At 31.2% G+C, this 25511-nt stretch overlaps 1 protein-coding gene, 1 long non-coding RNA gene and 1 pseudogene across 6 annotated transcripts in view; all 3 read left to right on the top strand.

The window, feature by feature from the left end:
• The first annotated feature begins 36 nt into the window (after positions 1-36).
• On the top strand, positions 37-2037 carry LOC129909615 (cytoplasmic dynein 1 intermediate chain-like; annotated as a pseudogene).
• Positions 2038-2042: 5 nt separating this feature from the next.
• On the top strand, positions 2043-2797 carry LOC129911905 (uncharacterized). Its single transcript, XR_008771712.1, has 3 exons — positions 2043-2139; positions 2196-2335; positions 2400-2797. It is a non-coding gene; the product is annotated as an uncharacterized LOC129911905 (long non-coding RNA).
• An 877-nt stretch (positions 2798-3674) lies between these two features.
• Positions 3675-25511, top strand: part of LOC129908753 (double-stranded RNA-specific editase Adar) — a 190029-nt gene continuing 168192 nt past the window's right edge. For 3 of the 5 annotated variants that reach the window (XM_055985499.1, XM_055985500.1, XM_055985497.1), the window contains exons 1-2: positions 3675-4202; positions 4833-5116. In XM_055985499.1, the coding sequence (XP_055841474.1) occupies positions 5084-5116 (33 nt within the window). In that variant the 5' untranslated portion in view covers positions 3675-4202; positions 4833-5083. The remainder of the gene's footprint in view (positions 4203-4832; positions 5117-25511) is intronic. The other 2 variants (XM_055985501.1, XM_055985498.1) reach the window with 1 other exon arrangement.

The raw sequence follows: 25511 nt of genomic DNA, 5'->3' as shown, positions 1-25511 counted from the left end.
TTGCAACTGAAATTACACTCGTCAGTGTATTTCCTTATGGAACATACGACAAACGTTTACTGTAATTCCAGTAAAATATTGTTGTATGTGTAGCAAAAACAGCACATACGACAATTATTTACCGAACGAAGAAAAACACAGATTTTAGGTGTGTTTTTTTGTTTATCTATATAGATTTTGTGCAAAAAAACGACATCGAGATTTTTGAAATCCGTGCAATAGTTTGGCAGCACTGAACATTAACTTTGACAGCTGTCTGTCAAAAAGTTTGCTTTGCGTTTGCTTTTTTATTTAAAAAATTAAAATTTAATAAAACAAATCTGTTAAGAAAGTGAGAGAAAAAAAAAACAAACAAAAAAAATCGTACAATTGTTCCTGTTTTGTCGATTGTCATGTTCCTCTAGCTGCGTAGTTTTATACCATAACAGTGCTTAGCTATGATGCCAAAGGAGATGACGAAGAGAGATCGCTGCCACACATCGACCACGGTTTCCATTCCAAACTACCACCAGGAATTCTACCACATGGTTTGCCCACTGTGAAGGAAGTTGCATTGTTGCATCAGCTCTATAACACCACTTGAACACAAAAAAGAACACGAAGAGAAAAATAGAGTAAGTGAATTTCGTCTCTCTTTACATCAATTTAACATTTGTGCTTTCAGTTAAGGAGCTATCGGAAGAACAAAAACAGATGATCATCTTGTCGGAGGACTTTCAACGCGCTGGACGTGTCATTGAAAGGGCTCTATCTGAGAATGTCGACATCTACACAGACTACATTGGAGGTGGTGATAATGAAGAGTCAAACGATGAGAGGACACATGCTAGGTTGTCATTGAATCGAGCTTTCTACGAAGACCGATGGTCTAAGAATCGATGTATCAATGAACACAATAATGAGGTTTGCATTTGTATTTTTTTTTTTACGATTCTATCTTAAACGCACTAAATAACTTATTTAAGGAGAGTCCCAATGAACCAGATGGTGTTGTAATGGTCTGGAATACAAAATATAAAAAACAAACACCCGAAGATGTATTCCATTGCCAGAGTGCCCTTATGTCAACATCAGAATCTTATACTCGGTGGAACGTATTCCGGTCAGATTGTATTATGGATGGGATAATGGAGTGCAAAAGCGAACACCAATCCAGAGGACACCTCTAAGTGCAACAGCACATACGCATCCAGTGTACTGTTTGCAAATGGTTGGCACACAATGTGATATCGGTCTCATCCGATGGCAAGCTTTGCTCATGGAGTTTGGATATGTTGTCGATGCCGCAAGATACACTGGAATTGCAGCAACGGCAATCGAAGCCAATTGCTATCACTTGCAATCTGGTTATGGGTACTGAAGATGGCAATGTTTATTCTGGTAAAAGTTTGTTGTGATTTTCCATTTGCTTATAAATAAATTGTTGTTTCTACTCAAGCTTATCGACATGGAATACGTTCGGGTGTGTCTGAAGTCTATGAGAAGCATTTGGGTCCAGTGACGGGAATATTAACTCATCCAAATCAATCTACACCAGATTTTGGTGATTTGTTCCTTACATCGTCCATTGATTGGACAATTAAGTTTTGGAGTCTTAAGGTGAAATTTAATATCTACTATAACGACCAATATGAATAACATTTTTTGTATTTACTTGTAGGACACTAAACCATTTTATTCATTTGAAGATAATTCAGATTATGTTATGGATGTTGCATGGTCACCAATTCATCCCGCCTTGTTCGCTTCTGTCGACGGCAGTGGTCGCCTTGATTTATGAAATTTAAATCAGGACACCGAAGTGCCCTCGGCATCGGTGATTGTTGATGGTGCTCCAGCTCTGAATCGTGTTTCAAGTTTAATTGAAGGAAATCGAGAAGAACAAGTAACACTGGCCAACAATTTTCAACTTTTTAAATTTTGCAGAAAAATTTATATCAAATCATATGCATTTGGGTTTAGTAAGCTCAAAAATCATATTGGTTTTACTTCCAGCAGCTCTAGTTTTTGAAATATTTAATTTTTCATATTAGGGGCATGTTCCATCATCAAAATGCACAACCTCAGCCTTGTGCATTTAGAAAAATTAAAATAAAAAAAATGATACAAAACCACCACCAATGGATTTGGAAAATATAGGTATGCTTATTTTAAAATTAATAAATTATATAATTGTTGATTTTTCTGTCTTCCAGTGGAGATCAATTCCAGACATCAATGACTGAGTTTACAGTTCGAAATTTTCCTCCACGCCATCCAGAACGAGTGAAACGAATCTAATGTTTAGTATAGACTACAATACTTGAGTGTGATCCACATTTCACAGACTTGTAGTGTAAGTTAAAGAGATTCCCTTCTGCTCTTTGTGAAGCTGATGGTACTATTTTTTTTTTTCTCAGGTCTGCACCCTCCGACCACTTGTTGATGTGTTCGCTTTAATCCTAGACAAAACCAACATTCAACAATTCTATGTCGAGTATAAAAATGACGTCAGAGACTCCTTGCCCGCCACAGTATTGGATGCAGTCCGTTCGAGTGGCAATCAAGATGTGCAAGTTCGTATTACAAATACATTGCTAGGAAAGCATTTTGTTCCCCTCAACAGTTGTGTGCATGAAGCGACTCTCCTTCGTTTAGTGAAAAAGAATTTCCAAAATTCCTGACGTAGATGTAAGATTTAAGAGAAATTCAACGCCAACATTCCTCATAGAAGTCTGAAGTAAAGTGTCACACAAGACGTTCATGTTTTGATATATAATTCGACTGAATAAATCTAAATCTCTAACCAAAGTTTTAACTTCAGAGTTTATTTGTAATTTCATGTGTAGTTTCAAAAGGTTTAGATTTACTAGGAACAAACTACTTCTCTTACGTACAAATTTCACCACTTAATTACGTACTTCTAGATTCAAGGAGCCATATGGAGTTTCAGTAGTTTTTCTGTAGCTAAAAAAGTACTGGAAAATGTACATCAGAAGCACTTCCAGATGTGATTCGCTGATGTAGTTTTGAAGTACACTTGTCTGTACTTTTAATGGAGGGGAAATTCATTTCATCTTGCATGCAAGAAAGAGATAGATGCTTCACGTATTCTTATATACAGAAAGTATATAACTGAGTTTTTTCCCGAGCTCCTATCTTTTTTCAGTGGAAAAGAAGTACTTCTTTTACGTACATATTTCGCCGGTTTTTTCTGTAGTTCTGCGTTTGCTGGGCACATAATTTCCACGAGCTTTTACCTGAACTGTCAAAAAATTCAGATTAAAGTGAGAAAGCAACATTTTTTCCACTTTAAATCACCTGATCCATGGCTGAACCACTGCTAAAGCACCAATATCGGTAAGTAACTTCTGATCGTGGTTCAGCTGTGGGTTAAGACCTGAACCTCGATTGTACAACACTGCAAATGAGTTGAACCGAGTTCAAACGTTAATACGTTAATCCGAGGATGAACCAGGTTTGTACAACTGGCCCTAAATGTATGGTCCATTTTATTAAAATATAAAAAATCCGCTGTACTTAAAACACTTAAAAAAAGCCCATCTACACCCACATTACCACTCGAAAAAAAACCAAAACGTCTCACTGCGCATCCTCTTTCCCACCCATTCCCCTTTATTCCATTCCATTCCAATAATAAATTACACCATCTAGTTCCGTTTTCTGACAGCCGCGCATTGGCTTCTTTTTTGCTTGCTGTTGTCGTCAATTTATCTTTCTAGTTCCGCTTGCCTTGTGCAAATTTTCATCGAAAATTTATAATTTTCCATCAAGTATCGTCGCAGCTTCACGCGCCGCTTGTTCTTGTGTCTTCTCGTCGTCTTTAAACTTTAAACTTACTTAACAAATCACATTAATTTTTGTCCTGTACAAAAATAAGTGCAATTTTCTTATCTCTCATCATTTACAAGAGTTAAATTAAAGTTTAACAACTTACTAATTACTCTCAATTACACAATAACAAATAAAAGATACCGGTACAAAAACCATTTTTTAGTGCAATTTCCACAAAAAATTATAAGTGTGATAACATAAAAGTGACACACACACACACACACATAAGAACGAAAAAAAGTTTGTTCATTCAAAACAAAAACCAACCAACAAAAAAAAAAAAAAATTTTAAAACTCTGTCGAAGTTCAATACGAAATCAATCAAAATTAAAAGTTCAAAGAATTCTTCTTCTTACCTTCATGCAAAGGTAGGAACAAAAAAAAAAGAGTGATAAGAAAAAATCTTCTTCAACTTCCTTCTTCCCTTCGAAAACACAATTTTTTTTTAATAAATTTTTCTCTTTTTTTTTATTTAATTTTTTCCACCCGTTTTTTTTTTCGCTCTGTTCGTCTCCACATTATTCACTCTAGGAGGCATCTCGGAGAATTTTTTTTTTTATGTTTTTTTTAGTTGGCCCTTAATTTTATCGATTTCCTTCCACAAATTTTTTTTTTTTGTAATCTTCTCTTAGTTCTCTTCCAATTTCCATTTAAATATAGTTACTCCATTTAATTTGAGTTTTTTTTTTTTTATAAAATATTACAAAAATTATTACAAAATAAACACAAAATTAAAAAGAAATAAAGAAATTCTCTCGTCGTTCGATAGAAAAAAAAGAGAAAAAAAAAAATTGTGTGTGTTTCGTCCTCGTCTGCGTTTTATTGATTTTTTTTTTTTAAATAATTTTTTTGTTCTTTTTTTTTTGCTGGGAAACTGCAATTTTTTTTTGTATTTGAATTTTGTTTCCATCAAGTAAAAGAACCTTAAAAAAAATACATACATTTTTTTTGTTTAGTTTAAAAAAATAGTTTTTTTTTTATTCTTTTTTTTTTCTTAGATAATCATAAAAAAACATACAGAAAATATAATCACACGTGTGTTGAACTTGTTCTCTTCCGAATCTGATTTTGAAAAACAAAATCTTAAAAAAAAAGTGAGAGTATCTTTTAGAGATACCTTTTGTCAAATCCAAATCCAAATCAAATCCCCACAAGAGGCTGACAAAGTAAAAAATTTACAAGAGTTTTTTTTTTGTTTGTTTGTTTGAGATATATACAAAAAAAAAAAATAGCAACCAAAATTCAGATCATGCTAAACAACGATTCAAATTTTTCGGCGCATGTAAGTAGACAAATTTTACAAAAAAAAATTGACACAAAATTCAAAAAATTAAAACAAATTTTTTTTTTATACATAAACAAAAAGACTTTGGAGAAACATAGGAAAACGATTATTATCATTATTATCAAAATATCACACAAAAAAAATATGATAAATAAATAAACAAAATCGTATAATTATTTTTATTATGTTTCTCTTTTGAGCTGGTTTGTTTGCTTTTTTGTCGCTTTTTTTTTATTGCATTTGCGTGCATTTTTATAACATTATTAGGAGCTTTTGATATTTTTGATATTATTTATTTATTTTCTTACAGTTTTTTTTTGGTGTCTTCATTATTTAATTTATTATTGTTTAAGATTTTTAATTTATTTTTTGTAAAATTCTGTTGTATGCCTTCAGATATTTGTTTGTTTATAAACGATGAATAATAATTGTCGTTGTGACAAATTGTTGTTGTTTTTTTTTTTTTGTATCTTGAGGAGGCAGTGTGGAAGCGGTTGACGGGATGAGTACAGTGGGGAGCGAAAAAAATTAACACTGATTGGATTCTAATTGGAAAATTTGTTAGAGACTGATCCAGTGTGGGTACCAATATTGCTTAGAAAGACCCGGAAAAAGGCTTCCCGACTAGAGACACGTTTTGTTTTAAAGCCTTTTTCGTAAAGTTTTTGGTCATAAATACATAGTACATACAATTCTGTACTATTTATGATTCTATTTAGATCTATTTAGACCTTAGAGTACAAATAAAACATGTCCAGGTACAGGGGCGTACACACCATTGGGGCAAGTGGGGCGGTGCCCCGGGGCCCCCAACACGCCAGGGCACAGTGGGGAAAAGGCGGAAAAAACCCAACTTTCGGAAGTACGATTTATTTTGATACTGCACGTGTTTCTAACAGTAAATTAGTTGAAGAATCAGAAAATGAAAACTGTTTTTCAAAAAAAAAAAATTGTGGGCCTGGAGATTATCGCTCAAAGTTGAAAAATAGTGAAAACTGATAAAAATACAAGTAGTTTCAAAATGATCCATTTACCGTATAATTTCAAGGTTTGAACCAACTTTTTTTGTAAATAGGCTTAAAATAAATTGACAAACAATATGGTACATTAGTTTAGCGAAAAAGAATTGAATACGATTTTTTTGACAAAAAACATTCCATTTTAGTGACTTTTTATGTTCACATAAGGTTTTAACTACTTCCTCTGTTTGCCTCTGTTGGCGGATAGGTTTCGTTAGATAGTGTTAAATCTCAGCAATAGTTTTCAAAAAAAATCTCACCCGAAGACGTCCGTATTCGGTTTTTATAGCAATTTCAATCTGAAAAAGTCATTCAAAAAACCAAAAAAAAAAAAATAAGGCAAAAAAGAAATATGCAGCTATTTTCTGAATCTGAATCTGAATGTGAAGTCCGTTTTGCTAAACAGCCCAAAATTTTTGATAAGATTGCAAAAAAAAATTTTAAAACGGTATTTATTAATAAAATGTTCTCCCAGAAAGGAAAAATTACATATTATCTTGGGGCCCCAAAAAATATTACTTACATAATATTAGCAACCAACAAATGATAGGTAGAGGAACATCAGGGGCCCCACAAAAAAAAAAAAATAAGTGGGCGTCTACGTACTTTTTTATTTGTTCTTATTTTCTATATCAAAGGGGCCCCAAAAATTTAGTCTTGTCCTGGGGCCCCGACAACTCAACGTAAGCCCCTGTCTAGGTATATATAGTACTAAAGGTTTCTATTAAAATGCCACATATAACTCCATCGAGCTCTTCTTCAAGAAACTCTTTGTACAGTGAATCAATTTCATATTCGTACCCCTTCAATAAAAAAATTAAATGCGCTCCTAATCCAAAATGACTTCAGACACAAAAATAATAACCATGTGCATTTTAATAAGTACATGGTTAATATATTTTGTGGATTTGTTTTATAGTTGATAACATTCATTTTCCATAAGAAATGCAAATAAAAGAAAAAAACTATAGTAATAGTGGGTCAATTTCATATTCGTACCCTGTTTTAATCAGTCAAAAAAGTAGGCTTTTATATTTTGTGGCATAACCTTTGGAAGCAATTATGGCTTTCAATTGAATATAATACGAATATAAAATTGATTCACTGTACATACTTAAATTCTACTTGTGAGTTCCAGAATTCTCTCCAGGTTGTGTGCTGGGAACATTATGATTCCACAAACTACTTATTCGAGTTATTCTTCAAGAATCTCGTTGAATATGGTTTCTCACTGTGAATTCCAACAAGATTTCTCTACAGACTGCTTCTTCTTTTTCTCAGCACTGTTATGATCTCAATGTTGACGGGATCATAACCACGTATCTGCTTCACACCAGTATGGTTCGCCGGGTTGACCATAGAAATTGGCGGCAAGCCTCCCGGTTTTGTATTGTTCCATTTCTGAGGCCAACAGAAAGGTGGTATTTTTTCATTTCGTCGCTGTACTTCTAATACCTCGTGACCCAGAAAAGTCGATTTTTTAGGAGATTAAAAAAACTAAGTATGAAATGTATGAGGACCAATACAAATATTCTGGTTTTGATTAAGCGAAGCTCTGAAAATATCGATTTTAGGCTAACAGGGTCTTTTTTATTACATGCGGATGTTTTTCAACAATATAATTGCATCATTACTCCGCTTTTTCTGGGTTAGGAGTTAAGTTATATATTAGAAATACAGCGACGATTTGCTTTTAACAGGATTTTTTAGGCCTATCCTTCTTTTTGCGGGAACACAATAATATTTGATACCGTGTTATTATATAGAAAACTGAATAAAGATTATGAATACTAAAAAATGAATAAAGATAAATGTATAATAAAAAAAAATTTTTTTTAAATAACAAGGGTAAAAGGAAAAAGCTGTTATATTTCTTAGAGATCGTGTCATTCAAGCTAAAATTTTGTTGATTCTTTCCAAAAAATCTTAAAAACTAATCAGCTTTCTTGAGAAAGTCATATTTTGATGCGTTGATGAAAATCTTCCATAAAAATTTAAGTCTATAACCTAATTGGGCTTTTTAAAAAAACCAAGAAGAACCAAAGTTATTTTATCAGTTTAAGTAATCGAATTACTAGGCCATCGTTTTTCTAACACATACACTGCCGGTCTACTTCTTTTTGTGGTTTGTAAAGTGGTGATTTTTGCGAAGATTTTTTCTTCTCAAATGCTTACCACTTCTGACATCCCGTTTTGCCGTCGTTAAACTGCATTTTATACCGGGCTTCAGCTTAATTTTTAGCACGAAGTCATGCTGTTCTGATCATTGCACATCAATCGGCCCATGTTGTGACTGATTAACTTCGACTCTTAATGTTGTTTCTATACCCTTGAATATTGCGCAAATAACAGCTTATTAAATTTTAACTTCTGCTTGTTTTTGTCCCAATGCATCGTTGGTTTCGGCCTAATTCATAGACTTCTTTTATTTTCCCCAATTTTTTCCGCGCCCAAAGATTTTTCCCGACCCGTTTTCGTCCTTACAGGTTATACACAATCAGATTTATTCACAGACACAATTTTGAGTCCAACTGGCCCATGCAACTCATCATTTATTAACATTTTTGCTTTTTGAACCTATTCAGATGAGCCAAAAAATATGCTTGTTTTTATGAATAGATTTGGTAGGCCCTAAGACAATTTTTTTTCTCCTTAAGTTTTTGAGGGCTCCACTAAGTCCACAAAAATTATAACTATTCAGTAATGAAAAGAAGATGCTGAGATATCCAAAAATTTAAACCTTTCTTACTGTACTATACTTTACAGAAAACCAAAAGGAAACGGAAGTGGCCAAGTTTCAATTTTTCACGTTTTATAAGATTGTCTTTCGAAGTCCGGATTTGAACCTTTTGGTTACAGCTTGTTTAAAGGATTAAAGCAGAAAGGGTCATAAATTGTTCGACTCTACACAGGAATATGACTCTTCCTCGTCCGTTGTCCGGGATGAGCTTTTTGGTTTTTCGGCTTCTGCCTTATATAATGAACGGTATCAACTACATTGCTTGACTTGCAATACATTCGTTGCCTTTTCGAAGCGTGTGCCCAATCCACTGTTACTCACGTCTTCTCCAAAGAAGTTCTCATTTTATGACACCTATCTTGCTTTTTAAAAATTGATATGTTGTCAATAAATTAATAATGAGTATCGGGAAAAATCATTACGATCAGTACGAAATTCACTCAGACAAATGACGCTAACAACAATACAATTCCTGCATTTTTGTTGTTTGGATAAAAATCTACTTTATGGGATGCTAATATTTTAAGTGACGTTTTATTGAAAACGGAATTGGATTTCATGTTCTATGTTCATAATTCTTATTGAGGGATTCCCCGATTTAAAAATCCGATCGAATAAGTTTAATCGCTTTCACTGAATTTAAAAATATGTACATATCTCATTGGCTGTTGGTTTTAAAATAAAACAAAAATCATTTCCATTTAAATGTATAATATGGTTTGACGTTGCAGTATGTATGTACCTATTAAAGCTTATTTATTTTGCTTTATTTTTCGTAATCTTCCAGAAAATATGTTCTTTTCCAAATTATTGGAGTGTTTCACTGATTTGTATTCTAAATTTGGAATTTGTTCTTATTCAATGTAAAAGAGGAGTAATTTGTCGGGTTAGTTGTTTTAAGCAGATGTCCAGATATCATTGAGTGAAACTGCTAAAAAAAAACCAGTAAATGCAGGGTTCTGTCAATTTTTTGCTTAAATTCAGTTTTTTTTTTCCTCCAAATTCCATAAACTGGCATAATATTGATCTAATAATACAAAACTGTATTCGTCAAGACTTTGATAAAAACTGTTTAACTAAAAACAATATCAATTTCTCGCAGAAAGTTAGATACTCAAATTGGGATTTTATCAAAAAAACAAAAGTATGTATTTTAGGACTGAAGTTATAGATTAATGCGCATTTAAGATTTGTCTGGTTTAAAAAAAAGTGATAAGCATGTGAAAGAAAAAGTACCTACGGTAGTATGGAAATGTTGAAAGTAGTTATTAATGTAGGCAATTTTGGCTACACTAAAATAAAATGTATTTCATGCAACTAGTAATCTCAACTAAATTTTGCTTAAAAAAAGTTACGGAATTAAGTTCAATGAGTGATTGGAGATGGGTATAGATTCTGTTAAAAATGCTTTTAATTGCTTTGTTTCGATAAACTCAATAAAAGATTCTACTACTTCTACTTTCTTGTTTCTAATTTTAAGATGAATCAATATTTAATGCAGAGAATCATGACAGCATTGATTTTTGAAGCACATATGAAAGCTCGATACGATAATATCGTGCTAAAAGACATACGCAAAATCATTCCAATGTAGCAATGTTAGCGAAAAATTGTGTAGAGAGCTTAAAATGTTATCTTTTGTAAAAAAATATTATGTAGGTAGGTGCATTGGTGCATACTAGGGGACAGCTTTTAGGGGATTTTGTTGTAAAACAATACAAGTACAAGGAATGTCCGATTTCTTACTGTAGAGCAGTGTTACCTCCAGAAACATAATATCTGTGACATATATTTTTCTTTAAAATGTATTTTAAATCCCTCAACCAATTTGAAATTCAAAGTATTTTTTCGCACCCCCTGTACTGATTATTATTTTTTTTGCGAAGAATGAAACAAAAAAAAAAAAAATGAAGGCTACAATAATACACCACAACCCCATTGAATTTTTGTGCCACATTATACAATGCCACTGAACTTTAATTGCCATTTATTTATTTTTTTTTTTTTATTCGCACGCTTATCAAAACCATTGATCGGATTAGATGGCTTATTGATAGACACACTTTGTTACATAAAAGAATTTTTTGTATTTTGTTAATTTAATTTTTTATTTTTATTTTATGTAGGTACATTCCGTAAATGTATCTTATTCCACATTTAGATACACAACATTTGTACATAGTATGTGGTGCATATATATAAAAAGAAATATTATATAAGACTTATATAATCAGTTTTTATTGTATTTTTTTTTGTTGTTGTTAAATGAACAACAAATAATAATAATTTGAGGTAAAAATTCTTTTGGAAGTATAAATGTTTATTCAAATCATATGCAATTAGTGTCGTTGTGAATATTTAAGTTTAGTTTATAAGAATGAGGAATCATTAACTTATACCAGAAACTTTGTTTAGGTTTATTCGTTACAAAAAGTTGGTGCTGGTACTTAATTGTTGTTATTTTTTTTTAGATTTTTTTTTTTAGAGTTGTGAGAGATTCTTATGCGTTTTTTGTGTGTTCTTTTTGTTATTATTCATGTTGGTTAAATATGAATAACTGACGGCTTTCTATAGCTTGTTCTTGTGGGGGTGATAAAATAAGTATAAAGTGAATCATAAAAAATAAAGTTGAACTTTTTTACATTCCTACAAAAAAAAAAAAAAAAAACACCAACAAACATCCTATAAAAATGAAATTGTGATGGAATTCCTGATTATGCCTTCTAGTTAATTATTAAGTAGGTACATTTCAAAACTTTATGTGAATAATTTTTGAATTTCTTTCAAATACATAGAAGGAAAAAAAAGAAAAAACATTTTATAGTTTAAATCATTTTATAGAAAAGTTATGGGTTGCAGAAAACAAGAACTATTAGACTCTTGGTTGATGAGATTTAACAAAAAAAAAAAAAAAATATTGCAACGAAATAACAGACCTGGAATTTTAAGAGAAGAATTATGTTAAAGCATTCATTCTTCAATTTGGATCCTAAGCAAACTACAAAAGATAAACACAAATCAAATTATTACCTTGGTGATGGATTTTTTCTGTGTTTTACAATTCACATCCGGTTTATCAAGTTACTACAAAAATATGCAAAGGTGCGCGAATGAAATCCAGTACAAATCGAGTTGTGCTTGAGTAAGAATAAAATACTAATCTAATGTAAGAAGTAGGTACTCCTACTTTTTTTTTTATTAAGGATTAAGGAGCCAGAAATAACGGTGGAACTCCAGGTTCTAAGAAGTAAAAGTGGTGCCTGCTATCTCAGGCTGTGATTTATAGATACATCTGCTATCTCAAACTGTGATTTATTGTGATAACTGCTATCCCAGTCAACTTAGGGTGATTTTGTTCACTAAAAGTTGAAGAAGAAAAAAATAGTGAACAAAATACATAGATTCTCAACTTTTGCTTAAACTCTCGAGTTGAAGTCAACTCTCAAGTTCGTCAACTTGAGAGTTTGCTTCAAGTTGAGCAATAGTGAACAAAATGGCCCTTAGTCCTTAGATTATTGATTTGAATTGCATAATTGACACTAATTCATCATTACTAATCTTGTTGCGATGCAATGATGAGCCTGCTTTCTGTTCTCATCTTTCTCTCAAAGTTACGCTTTCTTGGAAATGTAATTGCTTTTGACATACTAGACTGGGATGATCATGGGATGCCTTAATTCTTTGAAAGAGGGCCTTACTGCTTAAATGGCCACTTACACCGAAGACACAGCGGTTAGATATAGCGATTCTTCGCATAATCCCTGCCCTGATGTCATTGTACAGAGTTATAGTGGATTTCGAAAAAAAAAAACAAAGTCTCTGACTAATTCAACATTATATGTGCCAAATGTGGTGTTCTGATGGAGACAGAGGCGGTGGTTTCTCGTTTTCGTCTCATTCACAGCCAAACCCATTTTCGACGCCGCGTCTCAATAATAGCAAACGCACCACTTACAGCCAACTTCGTTTTCCCATAAGGTCAATCCGCATATGAAATGATTTGAACGATTTTTTTGAAAAATTGTATCACTGTTGTTTACTTCTTCGTTGCGGACAATTGCTTCAAGAACAAGAGCATCACCTTGAATCTTTATCGACATCAAAGGCTTCGGTGATGTTCTGGCAGACTTTAACAGCGAGAATTCTAGGCGGTAACACAAAAAATTTCAGTCAATTTGCATTGAGTAGAAAGCATGCTTAAAGTAAACTAGTACCTATCTTGGTTATTAAGAATCGTTTAAGTGATGAGGTGTAAACCAAGGCTTCTACTTTTATTAAATTGTTGTGCAACCCAAATTTTTGGTAGACTAATTGACTAATAGTTAGTAAATGATGCGAGGCTAAAAACCCCATCTGCAACTAATGGCTTTTTTCTAAGTCTATTAAAAAGTGTACTCATTTATTTTATTTGCTGTCTTTAAGCACGTCTTCTACATACATACTTTATGTCTTCTAATAAATTTCAAATAAGGATATACAGCTGTGTTCAAAATAATAGTAGTGCCTGCAACAAAATAACATTTGTTATATTTACGGTGCTTCTATGTTTAAAAATTTAATTTCTTTGATGTCAAAATTTGTAACGGTCAATTACTAATAAATGTATCGTAATTTTAAAGTGGAAAAGAAGGTGCCAAATAATTTTTCAATGATTTTTGGTTGTTCTTTCGAATTTGACCTGTTCAAAATAATAGTAGTTAAAGTTATTTTTTAAGAATTTAAAAGCGGTTTATAACTTAGAATATTTATTTTTGGTTTAAAAGTAAGTACTCATATAATCTGAATAATTTTTCAACAAGAAACGATTTGTTTCGGTTTTAATCTATTTAAAGTTCGAAGAGCAAAACACTGCAGTTCGGATGACGGAAACTTATACGAAAGCTGCTTGAAGAAGGGAAAACCTACTTGGAAATTCAAGTTTATATTAGGATGCTCCCCTACAATGGTAGCCAATGCAATAAAGTCAACGAAAGACCCGAAACGCGCGGTAGAAAAAGAAAAAAGACCGCCGTAGATGACAGGAGTAATGTCCAGACGAGCAAAGTTGAGCCTTCTGCATCGTTGTTTCACATCCAGAAGGCTTTAAGCCTGGATTACAGTGCAGTGAAAATTCGGAGGCGAATGTTAAACACTAATTTGTACGCTTGAAGTCCACGAAAAGTTCAGCGAAACATGTTAAAAAGCGTATCCAGTTTGTAAAAGACCACATAAACTGGCCAGCAAAGTAATGGCGTAACATATTGTTTACTGATGAGAGCATATTTGTCCCCTTTGGTGGTACTGGATCTCCAGAATACGTCCGACGTCCACCCAATACGGAATATGTTCCAAAGTATACGACGGAAACAGTTAAACATGGAGGGTCGAAAATTTAAGAATTTAAACATATTTCTTTGTTAACAGCGGAACTTTTCGTGGACTTCAAGCGTACAAATTAGTGTCTAACATTCGCCTCCGAATTTTCACTGCACTGTAATCCAGGCTTAAAGCCTTCTGGATGTGAAACAACGATGCAGAAGGCTCAACTTTGCTCGTCTGGACATTACTCCTGTCATCTACGGCGGTCTTTTTTCTTTTTCTACCGCGCGTTTCGGGTCTTTCGTTGACTTTATTGCATTGGCTACCATTGTAGGGGAGGATCCTAATATAAACTTGAATTTCCAAGTAGGTTTTCCCTTCTTCAAGCAGCTTTCGTATAAGTTTCCGTTATCCGAACTGCAGTGTTTTGCTCTTCGAACTTTAAATAGATTAAAACCGAAACAAATCGTTTTTTGTTGAAAAATTATTCAAATTATATGAGTACTTACTTTTAAACCAAAAATAAATATTCTAAGTTATAAACCGCTTTTAAATTCTTAAAAAATAACTTTAACTACTATTATTTTGAACAGGTCAAATTCGAAAGAACAACCAAAAATCATTGAAAAATTATTTGGCACCTTCTTTTTCACTTTAAAATTATGATACATTTATTAGTAATTGACCGTTACAAACTTTGACATCAAAGAAATTAAATTTTTAACCATAGAAGCACCGTAAATATAGCAAGTGTTATTTTGTTGCAGGCACTTCTATTATTTTGAACACAACTGTATCTCTTCAATATACACATACAAAGAATATCCAACATTCATAAATTAGTATTCATAGCTGCACTTATTATATTGAGCACTCAAAAAAGTCGTCAATCAATGGTTTTTACACTTTCAAAGGCAAATAACAATTTTTTTTTTACTGCAAATTCAATCCCTTAAATGAACAAAAATCTAAAAAAAAACTAAATCTAGTTTCTATTAAAAAAAAAAAATACAAGTACAGATTGAGAAAATAATGCTAAACTTGTTGCTAACCATTTATGTCATTTGCAATTTAACACTGAATCAAGATTGGAATTATGCTGCAATTGCAAATAAAAAATAAAAAAAAAAAAGTTTAATAAAATATAGAAACTTTATCTTAGAAATATTTAATCTTTTTGTGTTGTAATCAATACTGTTTATTTTAGACAGTGGGTCAAAAGATGAATTCTTTAATTCTAAAATTGAATAGAAATTGATTTGGTCGACTAGTGAGAAGGGAAGTTGAGGCTGTTGATTACTAAATTGAATTGAAAATTACTTTGTTGATATAGGTAATTAGTTATTAGTTGGTTTAACATTGTTATATTCAAATGTGGAATAATTGTACTCTATTTCCGCTTCTAAAAAAGCTGTGAAAAGACTTTTTTTTTGCTTTTTAATTTAGATGGCATTTTTGTTTTATTTCACGGTTGGAAGGAGTAATTTTAATATGAACTCTACAACCATTTGTTGTTCAGTCAAACCCGCTTAAGTGAAACGGCAAAATGTCACAATTTCTCTTTCACTTAAGCGGGTTTTTCTCTTTAACGAACCTCTTTTATATGAAAAAAGATTTTTGGGGATGACAAAAGTGTTTCAGATAAGCGGATTTTTCTCTTAAGAGGGTTTCTCTTAAGCGGGTTTTACTCTTAAACGAACCTCTTTTATATGAAAAAAGATTTTTGGGGATGACAAAAGTGTTTCAGATAAGCGGATTTTTCTCTTAAGAGGGTTTCTCTTAAGCGGGTTTTACTGTAAAATGTTTTTCGTCATTGTAAAATTACATTACATGGAATAATTGCGTTTTAATAACAACAATTGTTATTTGAAATAAATAATCTAGTGATAATCATTTCTGTTATAAGTTCCGCGTGCACAAGATTCCCATCGGAAAAAATTGCATTACTATCTCATTGTGAATTTTGTGCAAAAGTTCGGGGGAAATGCAAAGCAATTAAAAGTTTTTTTTTTCACTTGAATTTTTAATATGAAAGACTGACATAAATTTGTCTTCATTGCACCACTGTTTTTTTTGTATTCCACTTTATTCCAAGTGTCATTAACATAACCTCTCTGGATTTATAAGCCTTAATAAGGAATTCAATTTCTTGGAGGCCAACTTGTGTTAAAAATATTACGAAACTTTTGGAACTTCTTGTCTTGTACATTAAAGTCACACACAAGAAAAAAAAAAATGTGATGAAAAATATAGGTATATAGCGCCAAATGAAAAAAAAAGGATCTACTTATATGGTAAGCAAGACACAATCTCTAAATTCGCTTGACAACAACAAATAGATCTCATGACAACAAATTGCAATATTTGTAAGTATTGTGGTGTTTGATACTTACCCATATAAACCATGGTAGGGTTACTAAATGAAATAAAATCTTCATTTTGTTTTTAACTTGAAGAATGATGTTAATGGTTAATAGTAAAATTTAAAACATTTGCGAAAATATTGAGAACAAATTAGAAATGTACTCCGATCACTCGTCTATGAAGAAAAAAAAAAAAAGATGCTATGTTGTTTTAAGCGGGTTGAAAGTTTCTTTTCTACTACAAAGCCAAAACTTCTTTCTGGTGAGTTGTTAAAGAAGCACATTCATCTACGTGGGAAGTATTTTAGATCGTGGAGCTTTTGGTCTGTAGGATTCACTTCACTTTTGTATAAGAAAAAAAAGTCATCACGATATAATTATCTCTTTATTGACTTGGTTTGAATAATCTTAGTTAAAGTAGGATACAAATGTTTTCAAACATATTTACATAAACACTTTAACTTCGGAACAGAAATCCATTACTTAAAAAATTTAGGTATACTAACAAATTCACCAGAATTTTTTGTTTACTTTTACATTGCTGAAAATATATTTAAGCCAAAGTTAAGTTATTTCAACATCTAGTATCAGTTCAAAAAGTGACCTTTCAGATTTTAACATTTCTTGAAGCTCTTCATCTAATGAGGTTGTTGCCTATGTGGCTGTGATTACTTTGTTCAAAACTTTTAAAAGCTGTCTTACAATATTTCAAACCACAAATATAAAAAAAAGCGATTAAAAAATTTCAACTGAAAAAAAACCTAACACTTTGTTAACTACAAAAAACACAAAACTTGAACTTAAAAATTGCACTATTATTTTAATTTGTTTCTGTTTACGAACGATCTTACAAAGTTACAAGAACACAATTCTTTATAAAGTTCAGTATAAACCAAGTTTACAATACAATCTGTTTTTTTTTATGATTTTTTCGTGTGACTTTTGTGGCATTTTATCCTTGCCTACTTTTTATTTATTACACTGGTCAACAAAATTTAATTTTTTTTTGTGCCGAGACTAAGATATACTTTTCTATAGGTTTTCGGTGTCCTGAACTCGAATCTGAAGTCAGAAATATCCTATCAGCTTCGTTTTTGAAATACTACCGTTAGAAAGTTCAAAAAAATTGTTTTCGGACTTATTTTGAAGTTAACCAGATTTTTCCCACATAAAACAAAATATAATTTTCTAAAGGTTTTCGGTGTGTTGAACTCGAATCAGAAGTCAAAAATATTCTATCAGCTCCCGTTTTGGAAATGTTACCGTTAGAATAATACTTTTGATGTCATGTCTAAATTTGAAGTTTTTTTTTAAATATAAATCATAACGGTTTCTATAAGAACTATTTTCCTTCTTTCAAGAACTGTTTAAATCTTTGCAATATCTTTTTTACTGCCTGAGATATTTCGAAATGAAGTAAGTGTGTTTTTATCAAAAAGTAGATGAAAAAGTGATATATCTGTTTGACACATTACAATAAGCCAAAAAACTGACGATATCTCGAACCATAAAAAAGATATCGAAAAGATTTAAAAAGATCTTGAAAGAAGGAATATAGTTCTTATAGAAACCGTTATAATTTATTCTTAAAACAAAGCATAACCTCAAAAGAAGTTTTTTTTACATCTTCTAACGGTAATATTTCAAAAACGGGAGCTGATAGGATATTTCTGACTTCAGATTCGAATTCAGCACACCGAAAACCTATAGAAAAGTATATCTTAGTCTCGGCACCAAAAACCTTGTAGACCTGTGTTATTGAAAAAAAAAAACTTTTTGAGCATTCGATATCTGGTAAAAAGTTGACAAAGCAATTTTCTGTGAGATAAGATTCCACCCAAAAACCTGAATTACCTACACTTTTTCCTTATTTTTAATTTCAAACGAAAAGCTTTTCACGCTCGAAAAGTGGTAATCGAAAGATCGTTTTTATTCGAATTTGACCATACAAAAAATAGTATAGGTATTCAAAAAAATTAGAAATTATCTGTATAAAATTTTGTATGGGTTTTTTATGGACTATTTTTGAAAACTGCTATTTTTTGCTCCAACATTTTTCAAATTCGGCTGCTTGCTTCTAAAAAATTCTGACAACTCTGTGATATTCATTAAGTTTTCAATACTTAGAACTTTGTATCGAGTTCTTCAAAGTCCTGACAAATTAATAATTTTATTTCCCTTGGTTGGATGACATTGGTAGCAGTAAGATTAAGACTTCTTGCTGAACATTGTATCCTAACAATATACTCCGACTGGATGTAAATAGCGTTTGTTTGTCCCTAAGGAACTCGAATAGTCCTCCCTTCTTTCTGGTAGAATGGCTGTCTTAACAAAAGCTTCATTGGTGATGTGAAGACAAACGTTTTGAATAAAGTCGGATAATTTTTTTCATTAAGCTCTCTTATCGAAAATGCGTGCATTCTAAATTAATACTGAAGGTAGGTATTTATTTTTCGAATAGATTCAAAGGCACCATATTAAAATCTCCTGAATGGAAATCCTTATCACAGCTTTTCATATTTGCTTTTAGGTTCACATCCCCTAATCATCAAACGTGGATTTTTCAGCCTTCTATCATATAAGCTCACCACGCATTTTCCAATTAAAAATCAGAAACCATGCAGAAATGTGTGCGCCCACTAACTGCCATTCTTTGAAATGATTACATACTTGATAATCCGCTGTTAATCAGCTCACAATTGAATCTATAGCTAGGTCTTTTTTTCTGTCCCTCTTTTTTTGAATCTAAAAACAAATGTTTATCGGTATTTCCTTTTAAATCCTCTTCAATTTACCTATAGTGCCCACAGTGTACTTAACATATAAAAGGGTAGTCATAAGCCCTTCAATGGGTTTTACAAACTTATAAAAAAAAGGTTTGAAGGTATATAAAAATAAAAAAAAACCTTTAACGTTAACATGGCATTTTCAGTTCACTGATTATGCTTGAAAACGCATAATTGTCTCTTTTCAATGTTTTACCCTTATCTTTTCAATTTATAGAGCCCCATCCGAAAAAAAGGTCAAACCACAAATATGCATTTTCAATTTTCCAATTCCATTCTATATTTTCTATTATCTTTCTGACACCATCCAATGGTAATTTTCTAACAAAACATAATCATCATTTTGTTTAAATGAAAAAGTATAATGTTGGCAACTATAATATTCACATTTTAAACCCTTTTTGTCAGCATCTAAAATCTACCTCTATGCATTCATAAAATTTTTATTACACTAAAAATTGTTTTTCATTACATCAAAAACGCACAAACACACACACATATTCGCAAAATAGCATTAAATGATGCGGGATAGAACCTAATTTCAAGTTACAACAAAATAGAAACACTCTCTATATTTTGTTTACTCGAATAAAGGCCCAAACCAAAATACACAGAGAGAATAGGTAAATAATTATATATCATTCAGCCTTTTTACAACAAACCCAACACGGACGGAAACACACCCAGATTCTGGTTATTCTAATCAGCTAGTTGCCCCAAAAACCATCTGACCACGTCTAAATAACACAAAAACCAACACCGAACGTCTATAACCTACCCTTGCTTCTACCTATCCCTTCTGTTTTTGTGTGTTTTGTGTGCTTGTTATGCTCTCGAACCGCATGCGGCTGGCGATGAGTGCGCTTATCAACAGAAAAAGGCCAAACTATCACATCTCTCGTGTCGTCCAAAATAAGCTTTTTAAAGTTCCTATATAAGCGTTATAGGAGCACTGCGCGAGGCATGGCGACAAATTTTGTCTCTGGTAGGTAGTTGAGTGTAGTGAGTTTCCTGTGATGATGATGACTATGCAATTTTAAACAACCCTCTCAACCCTAACCCTCTCTTTCTCTTTACCCAAATCTGCTGTATACCGCATTCGAGTAGCATCCTTTTTAATTTAAAATAAAAATAAGCAAATGCCGCAAAATTTATAAAATCGATACCTACTCTTCAGGGCAGATATAAAGTGAAAATAAAATTAAATCCACCAGATGAAAGTAGTGGGCATTTATTCATTTATACAAACAAAAAAAAAAAACTCAACTAATTCCTCGAGATAAAAAGAAAGAGAATTACTCATTCCAAAATAGAATTGTACCATCATTGAACTGACAGAGACCAGATGACCTCCCCAGCATAGCCATAATGTCCTTTGCCCAAATCAGCTTTCTTTTTTGAGGTTATTTTTTTTGGGCTTTTGGTCTTATTCTGGTTTGTATTAAGGCTTATCTGATTTGAGCTCATTTGATTGTCATATCTAGAGATGGAGGTCGACCAAAAAGAAGAATTAAAAAAAAAAAATCTAAAAAAAAAAAAAATTGGCACAACATTGTGCCATTTAAATAGAATTTACATTGACGTGGTCAGGTAGAAAAGTCGGTCGCATCTAGAGGCAAAAAAGAATCTCAAGCCAAAAGTTGAATAGATAAGATTAGATCGAAAACAAATTAGAAGAAATAAATTAAATGAAAAAAAAAAATATGATGCATAAAAATTTTTTTAAAAATGCCACATATTTGGTAACCATTAACAAACAATGAAGAGGAACTGAAATATGGTTACCAGGTGTTATGTTGTTGGATATTTTTTTTTATCAAATATTTTTGATTTTTTTTTTCTGTATAAAATGGGAAAATGAAAGAAATAGAGATGGTAAATAATGAAATTATGAGAAAGGTTGAAGGCTAAAGTTCCTTTATGTAAAAAGCTTGATTTCGAAAATTTTTTTAAATCATTTACAATTTTGGCCTATTTATTAAAATTTTTACTTTAATTACTTAAAAACCATAACATAATATAAAATCTTACGGTTTTTAAGTAAAAATTTTAATAAATAGGCCAAAATTGTAAATAATGATACTAAAAAATTTTCGAGTTTATGCTTTTTTCATTTTTTGCATTTTTCCAGAACATATACTATGGTATACTAATGTAAATTTTTGTTTACACCATCAGAAAGTAGAGGTTTTAACAAACAAATTACTCACCGATTTTTTGAAAAAAAGCTGATATTTTGACACGTGAATTTTCGATTGAAAATTAGGTTGTTTTTTTTTTGGTATTTATTCAAAATAAGGTGAAAAAATAAATATTTTAAATCAAATAAATTACTGTTTATTTGAGACATAATAAAGAAGCTTTTCACCAAATTTCGTAGAAAAAAAATATTTTTTTGAAAAAGATAAAAATAAAAAACCAAAAACTCGGTTTTTTGAATTTTTCACATAAATTTTGAAGTTATCTTTTTATTACCTACAACTTTGCGTTACAACTTTTTTCTATAGGACTAGTTGTTCTGCCGGTAATCGAGATATACCATTTTTTTACCATGAAAAACTCAACACACCCACTTCCCGAACTCGGCTCGCCCGTAATTTATTTTTCCTTTCATTTTTATCATATTCACCTCCTTTTCCAATGGGTTTTATCCTACTATGATTTTTTCATACTTTTTAATGTTTTTGAAGGCTTCGTCACTGGTCTATTATGGCTACATTCGACATTTGACTTCGAGATTTGTTTCTAGAAAATTGTTGATAATGGACATTTAATAAGGGGGCTAGAAGGCAATTGAAAAAAGCGATTCAGTTAAAAAATTTTTTTTTTTTACTCAGATTCCGACAATATTTATCTATTTAAGTATTTGAAATTTCAAGTTCTTGAGTTTTTCTATATAAACATTAGGGTGGGTCAAAAACATCGAAAATTTTTTTTTTGATTTGGTACTCCGAAAAATCGATTGCTAGACCCCTCTAGAATATACACACCAAATATGAGCTCTTTATATTAATGGGAAGGTCCTCCGCTTTGCAATTTTCCATTTTTACATCAAGCTTCTACTAAAAAAAAATAATTTTTTTATTAATTGACTTTTTAGCAAATTACTTTTCATATTCTTGTAGGAAATTGAACGCTCTACAAAAAAGGCCTTATACACTTTTTTCGTTTATCTAACCGTTGAATAGATATTTGAGGTCCAAAAATCGAGAAAATCTTTAAAAAATCGTTTTTTGTTCTTAATTTTGTAACAAATTGAAAAATTATAATGATCAAACGCGCAAGACATATTCTTATTGGAAATTGATTGCTCCACAAAAAAGGTCTTAATAACTTTTTTCATTAATCTAACCATTCTAAGGATATTCGAGGTCAAAGTTAAAAAAAAATATAAAAACATTTTATATTTTTAAAAAATTTCTAATTCACTGAAACTTCATTATTTTCAAATTAGCAAGATATATTCTTGTAGGGGCTTAAACGTTCTACAAAAAATCCCTTGGAATGAAATTGATTGCTTTAACCGTTTAGAAGATATTCGTATCCAAACCAATGCTCACTGATTTCAATAGTTTTCTTATGACCCGTATGCATTGCGATTTGGATACGAATATCTTCTAAACGGTTAAAGCAATCAATTTCATTCCAAGGAATTTTTTGTAGAACGTTTAAACCCCTACAAGAATATATCTTGCTAATTTGAAAATAATGAAGTTTCAGTGAATTAGAAATTTTTTAAAAATATAAAATGTTTTTATATTTTTTTTTAAATTTGACCTCGAATATCTTTAGAATGGTTAGATTAATGAAAAAAGTTAATAAGACCTTTTTTGTGGAGCAATCAATTTCCAACAAGAATATGTCTTGCGCGTTTGATCATTATAATTTTTCAATTTGTTACAAAATTAAGAACAAAAAACGAATTTTTAAAGATTTTCTCGATTTTTGGGCCTCAAATATCTATTCAACGGATAGATAAACGAAAAAAGTTTATAAGGCCTTTTTTGTAGAGCGTTCAATTTCCTACAAGAATATGAAAAGAAATTTGCTAAAAAGTCAATTAATAAAAAAATTATTTTTTTTTAGTAGAAGCTTGATGTAAAAATGGAAAATTGCAAAGCGGAGGACCTTCCCATTAATATAAAGAGCTCATATTTGGTGTGTATATTCTAGAGGGGTCTAGCAATCGATTTTTCGGAGTACCAAATCAAAAAAAAAATTTTCGATGTTTTTGACCCACCCTAATAAACATTAATTAAAAAATGTATAAATACGTTTTTCATACAATGTCACACCGGTTACAAAAGTATGTCACACCCGTACCACTTTTAAAATTTTTATTGAAACACAGTTTTTTATAAATTCCTTTCAAATACATATATGCCTACTGCAAACGTTATAAATCAACCTTTCCTATTAAATACGATATCCACGAATTTTTAATAAAATATCTACGGTTTTCTAACGTCACACCCGATACACCTGAAGATAAAGTGTTAAGAGATTATGACGTTGAATGTTAATTTAAATATATATGAACAACTAATAACATAAGGTGTTGAAGCTATAAAATACATATCTTATTAAGTGAAAATTACACAAACTAAGACCAAAAAATGATGTAACTTGGTCACACCCGTTACAATGGAAGTATCCTGAAACATTTTTTATAGCATCACTTCACGTTCAAAAGTTGAAGGAATTAAGTAATGGTTTTGGAGTTTTTAAAAAAGCTACTATTCATTGTGGATTTAGGAATTAAGATAGGTAAATTTACCTCTGACCTTGAATAACTTCTGACTGAGTTGGTTAAATGAAAAATCACTTTATACCTTTTTTTGTAGGGCGTTCGTTTCTATTAAATCTTTGATCGGCATGGATGGCATTGGAGTTTATCCTTCATTAGTTCTATAAGAATCAGTGTTATTCTTACTCGTATGGAAAATAAAAAAGTGCGATGCGGAAGTACTTATTAAAGGCTCAAATTTTCAGGGACCTATTTTGAGGACTTTTGAGCCTGGTTCCGAGAAAATTAACAATTTTTTTTTGGAACGCCCTAATGAACATACATATTTGTGAAAAAATTGAACTTCTTACTTACTTACAGACAGGCGCACAGTGGATCGAAACTGTGAAAAAGTGGTCATGGGGCTGTAACTTCTGATCTAATGAACGAATTTTAAAACGGTTTTCACTATATTGCTTCAGAATTGAATTCAGTAAAAAAATTACAAAAACTTTTTAGTTATTTAATTTTTTTTTACCTAAAATATCAGTTAGCATACAAAAATTACCAAATCCTTATTTTACTACGCAGAAAATTATTCATTAACATTGTTGTCTCATTTATTAATTAAAAAAAGCGTTTACTTTGTTTAACAGTCTTTTAAAATACTGATAACTTGCAACAAAAAAATCTTATGAATAAAAAATAGATTAAAAAGGAATGAAATTGTATATAACCTATTTTTTAAAGCAATTTTTTAAACATAAAACTGGATTAGTAGTAATCTAACCTACATAAGTTTAAATTTTTTAAAAAACCGAAAAAAATACTTTTTATTTAAGGAAACGAGAAATAATTCAAGTAACAATTTTTTTGTAAGGCAAATTTTAATTCGAAACCATCAATTTGTTTTTTTTCTTATTTTAAGCTTACTTAGTACGCTGCTAAAGCGAAACGAAAATGTTTCTAAGTCTCCAAAGTCAATAGCGAACGTCAAAATTAAATAAAGTCAATAAATTAAAACTAGAAAATAATTTTGAAGACAAAACAGTTGAAATAAAAATTCACAAGGCGCAAATTTCTTTTGGACCAAGAACTTTGAACAAATCGCACTGGTTAACTCAAAATTTTGTTTTGCTTGAGGTGACATCATATTTTACACAATAACATTATATTTCTATTTTTAAGATTTTAAATAATTCCTGAATAATTAATCGCATTATTTCTAAAAAGGAACTTGATACAAAAATTATTTTCCAGTTTTTGTTGAAAAATACATATGTATGTATTAGGGTGGGTCAAAAAAATCGAAATTCTTTTTTTTTAATTGGTACTCCGAAAAATCGATTGCTAGACCCCTCTAGAATATACACACCAAATATGAGCTCTTTATATTAATGGGAAGGTCCTCCGCTTTGCAATTTTCCATTTTTACATCAAGCTTCTACTAAAAAAAAATA

The sequence above is a fragment of the Episyrphus balteatus genome, chromosome 2 (genome assembly GCF_945859705.1).
Source record: "Episyrphus balteatus chromosome 2, idEpiBalt1.1, whole genome shotgun sequence".
In the NCBI taxonomy this organism is placed as follows: domain Eukaryota; kingdom Metazoa; phylum Arthropoda; class Insecta; order Diptera; family Syrphidae; genus Episyrphus; species Episyrphus balteatus.
Note: the sequence above shows the minus strand (reverse complement) of the source record. Positions and strands in the feature narration are given on the sequence as shown.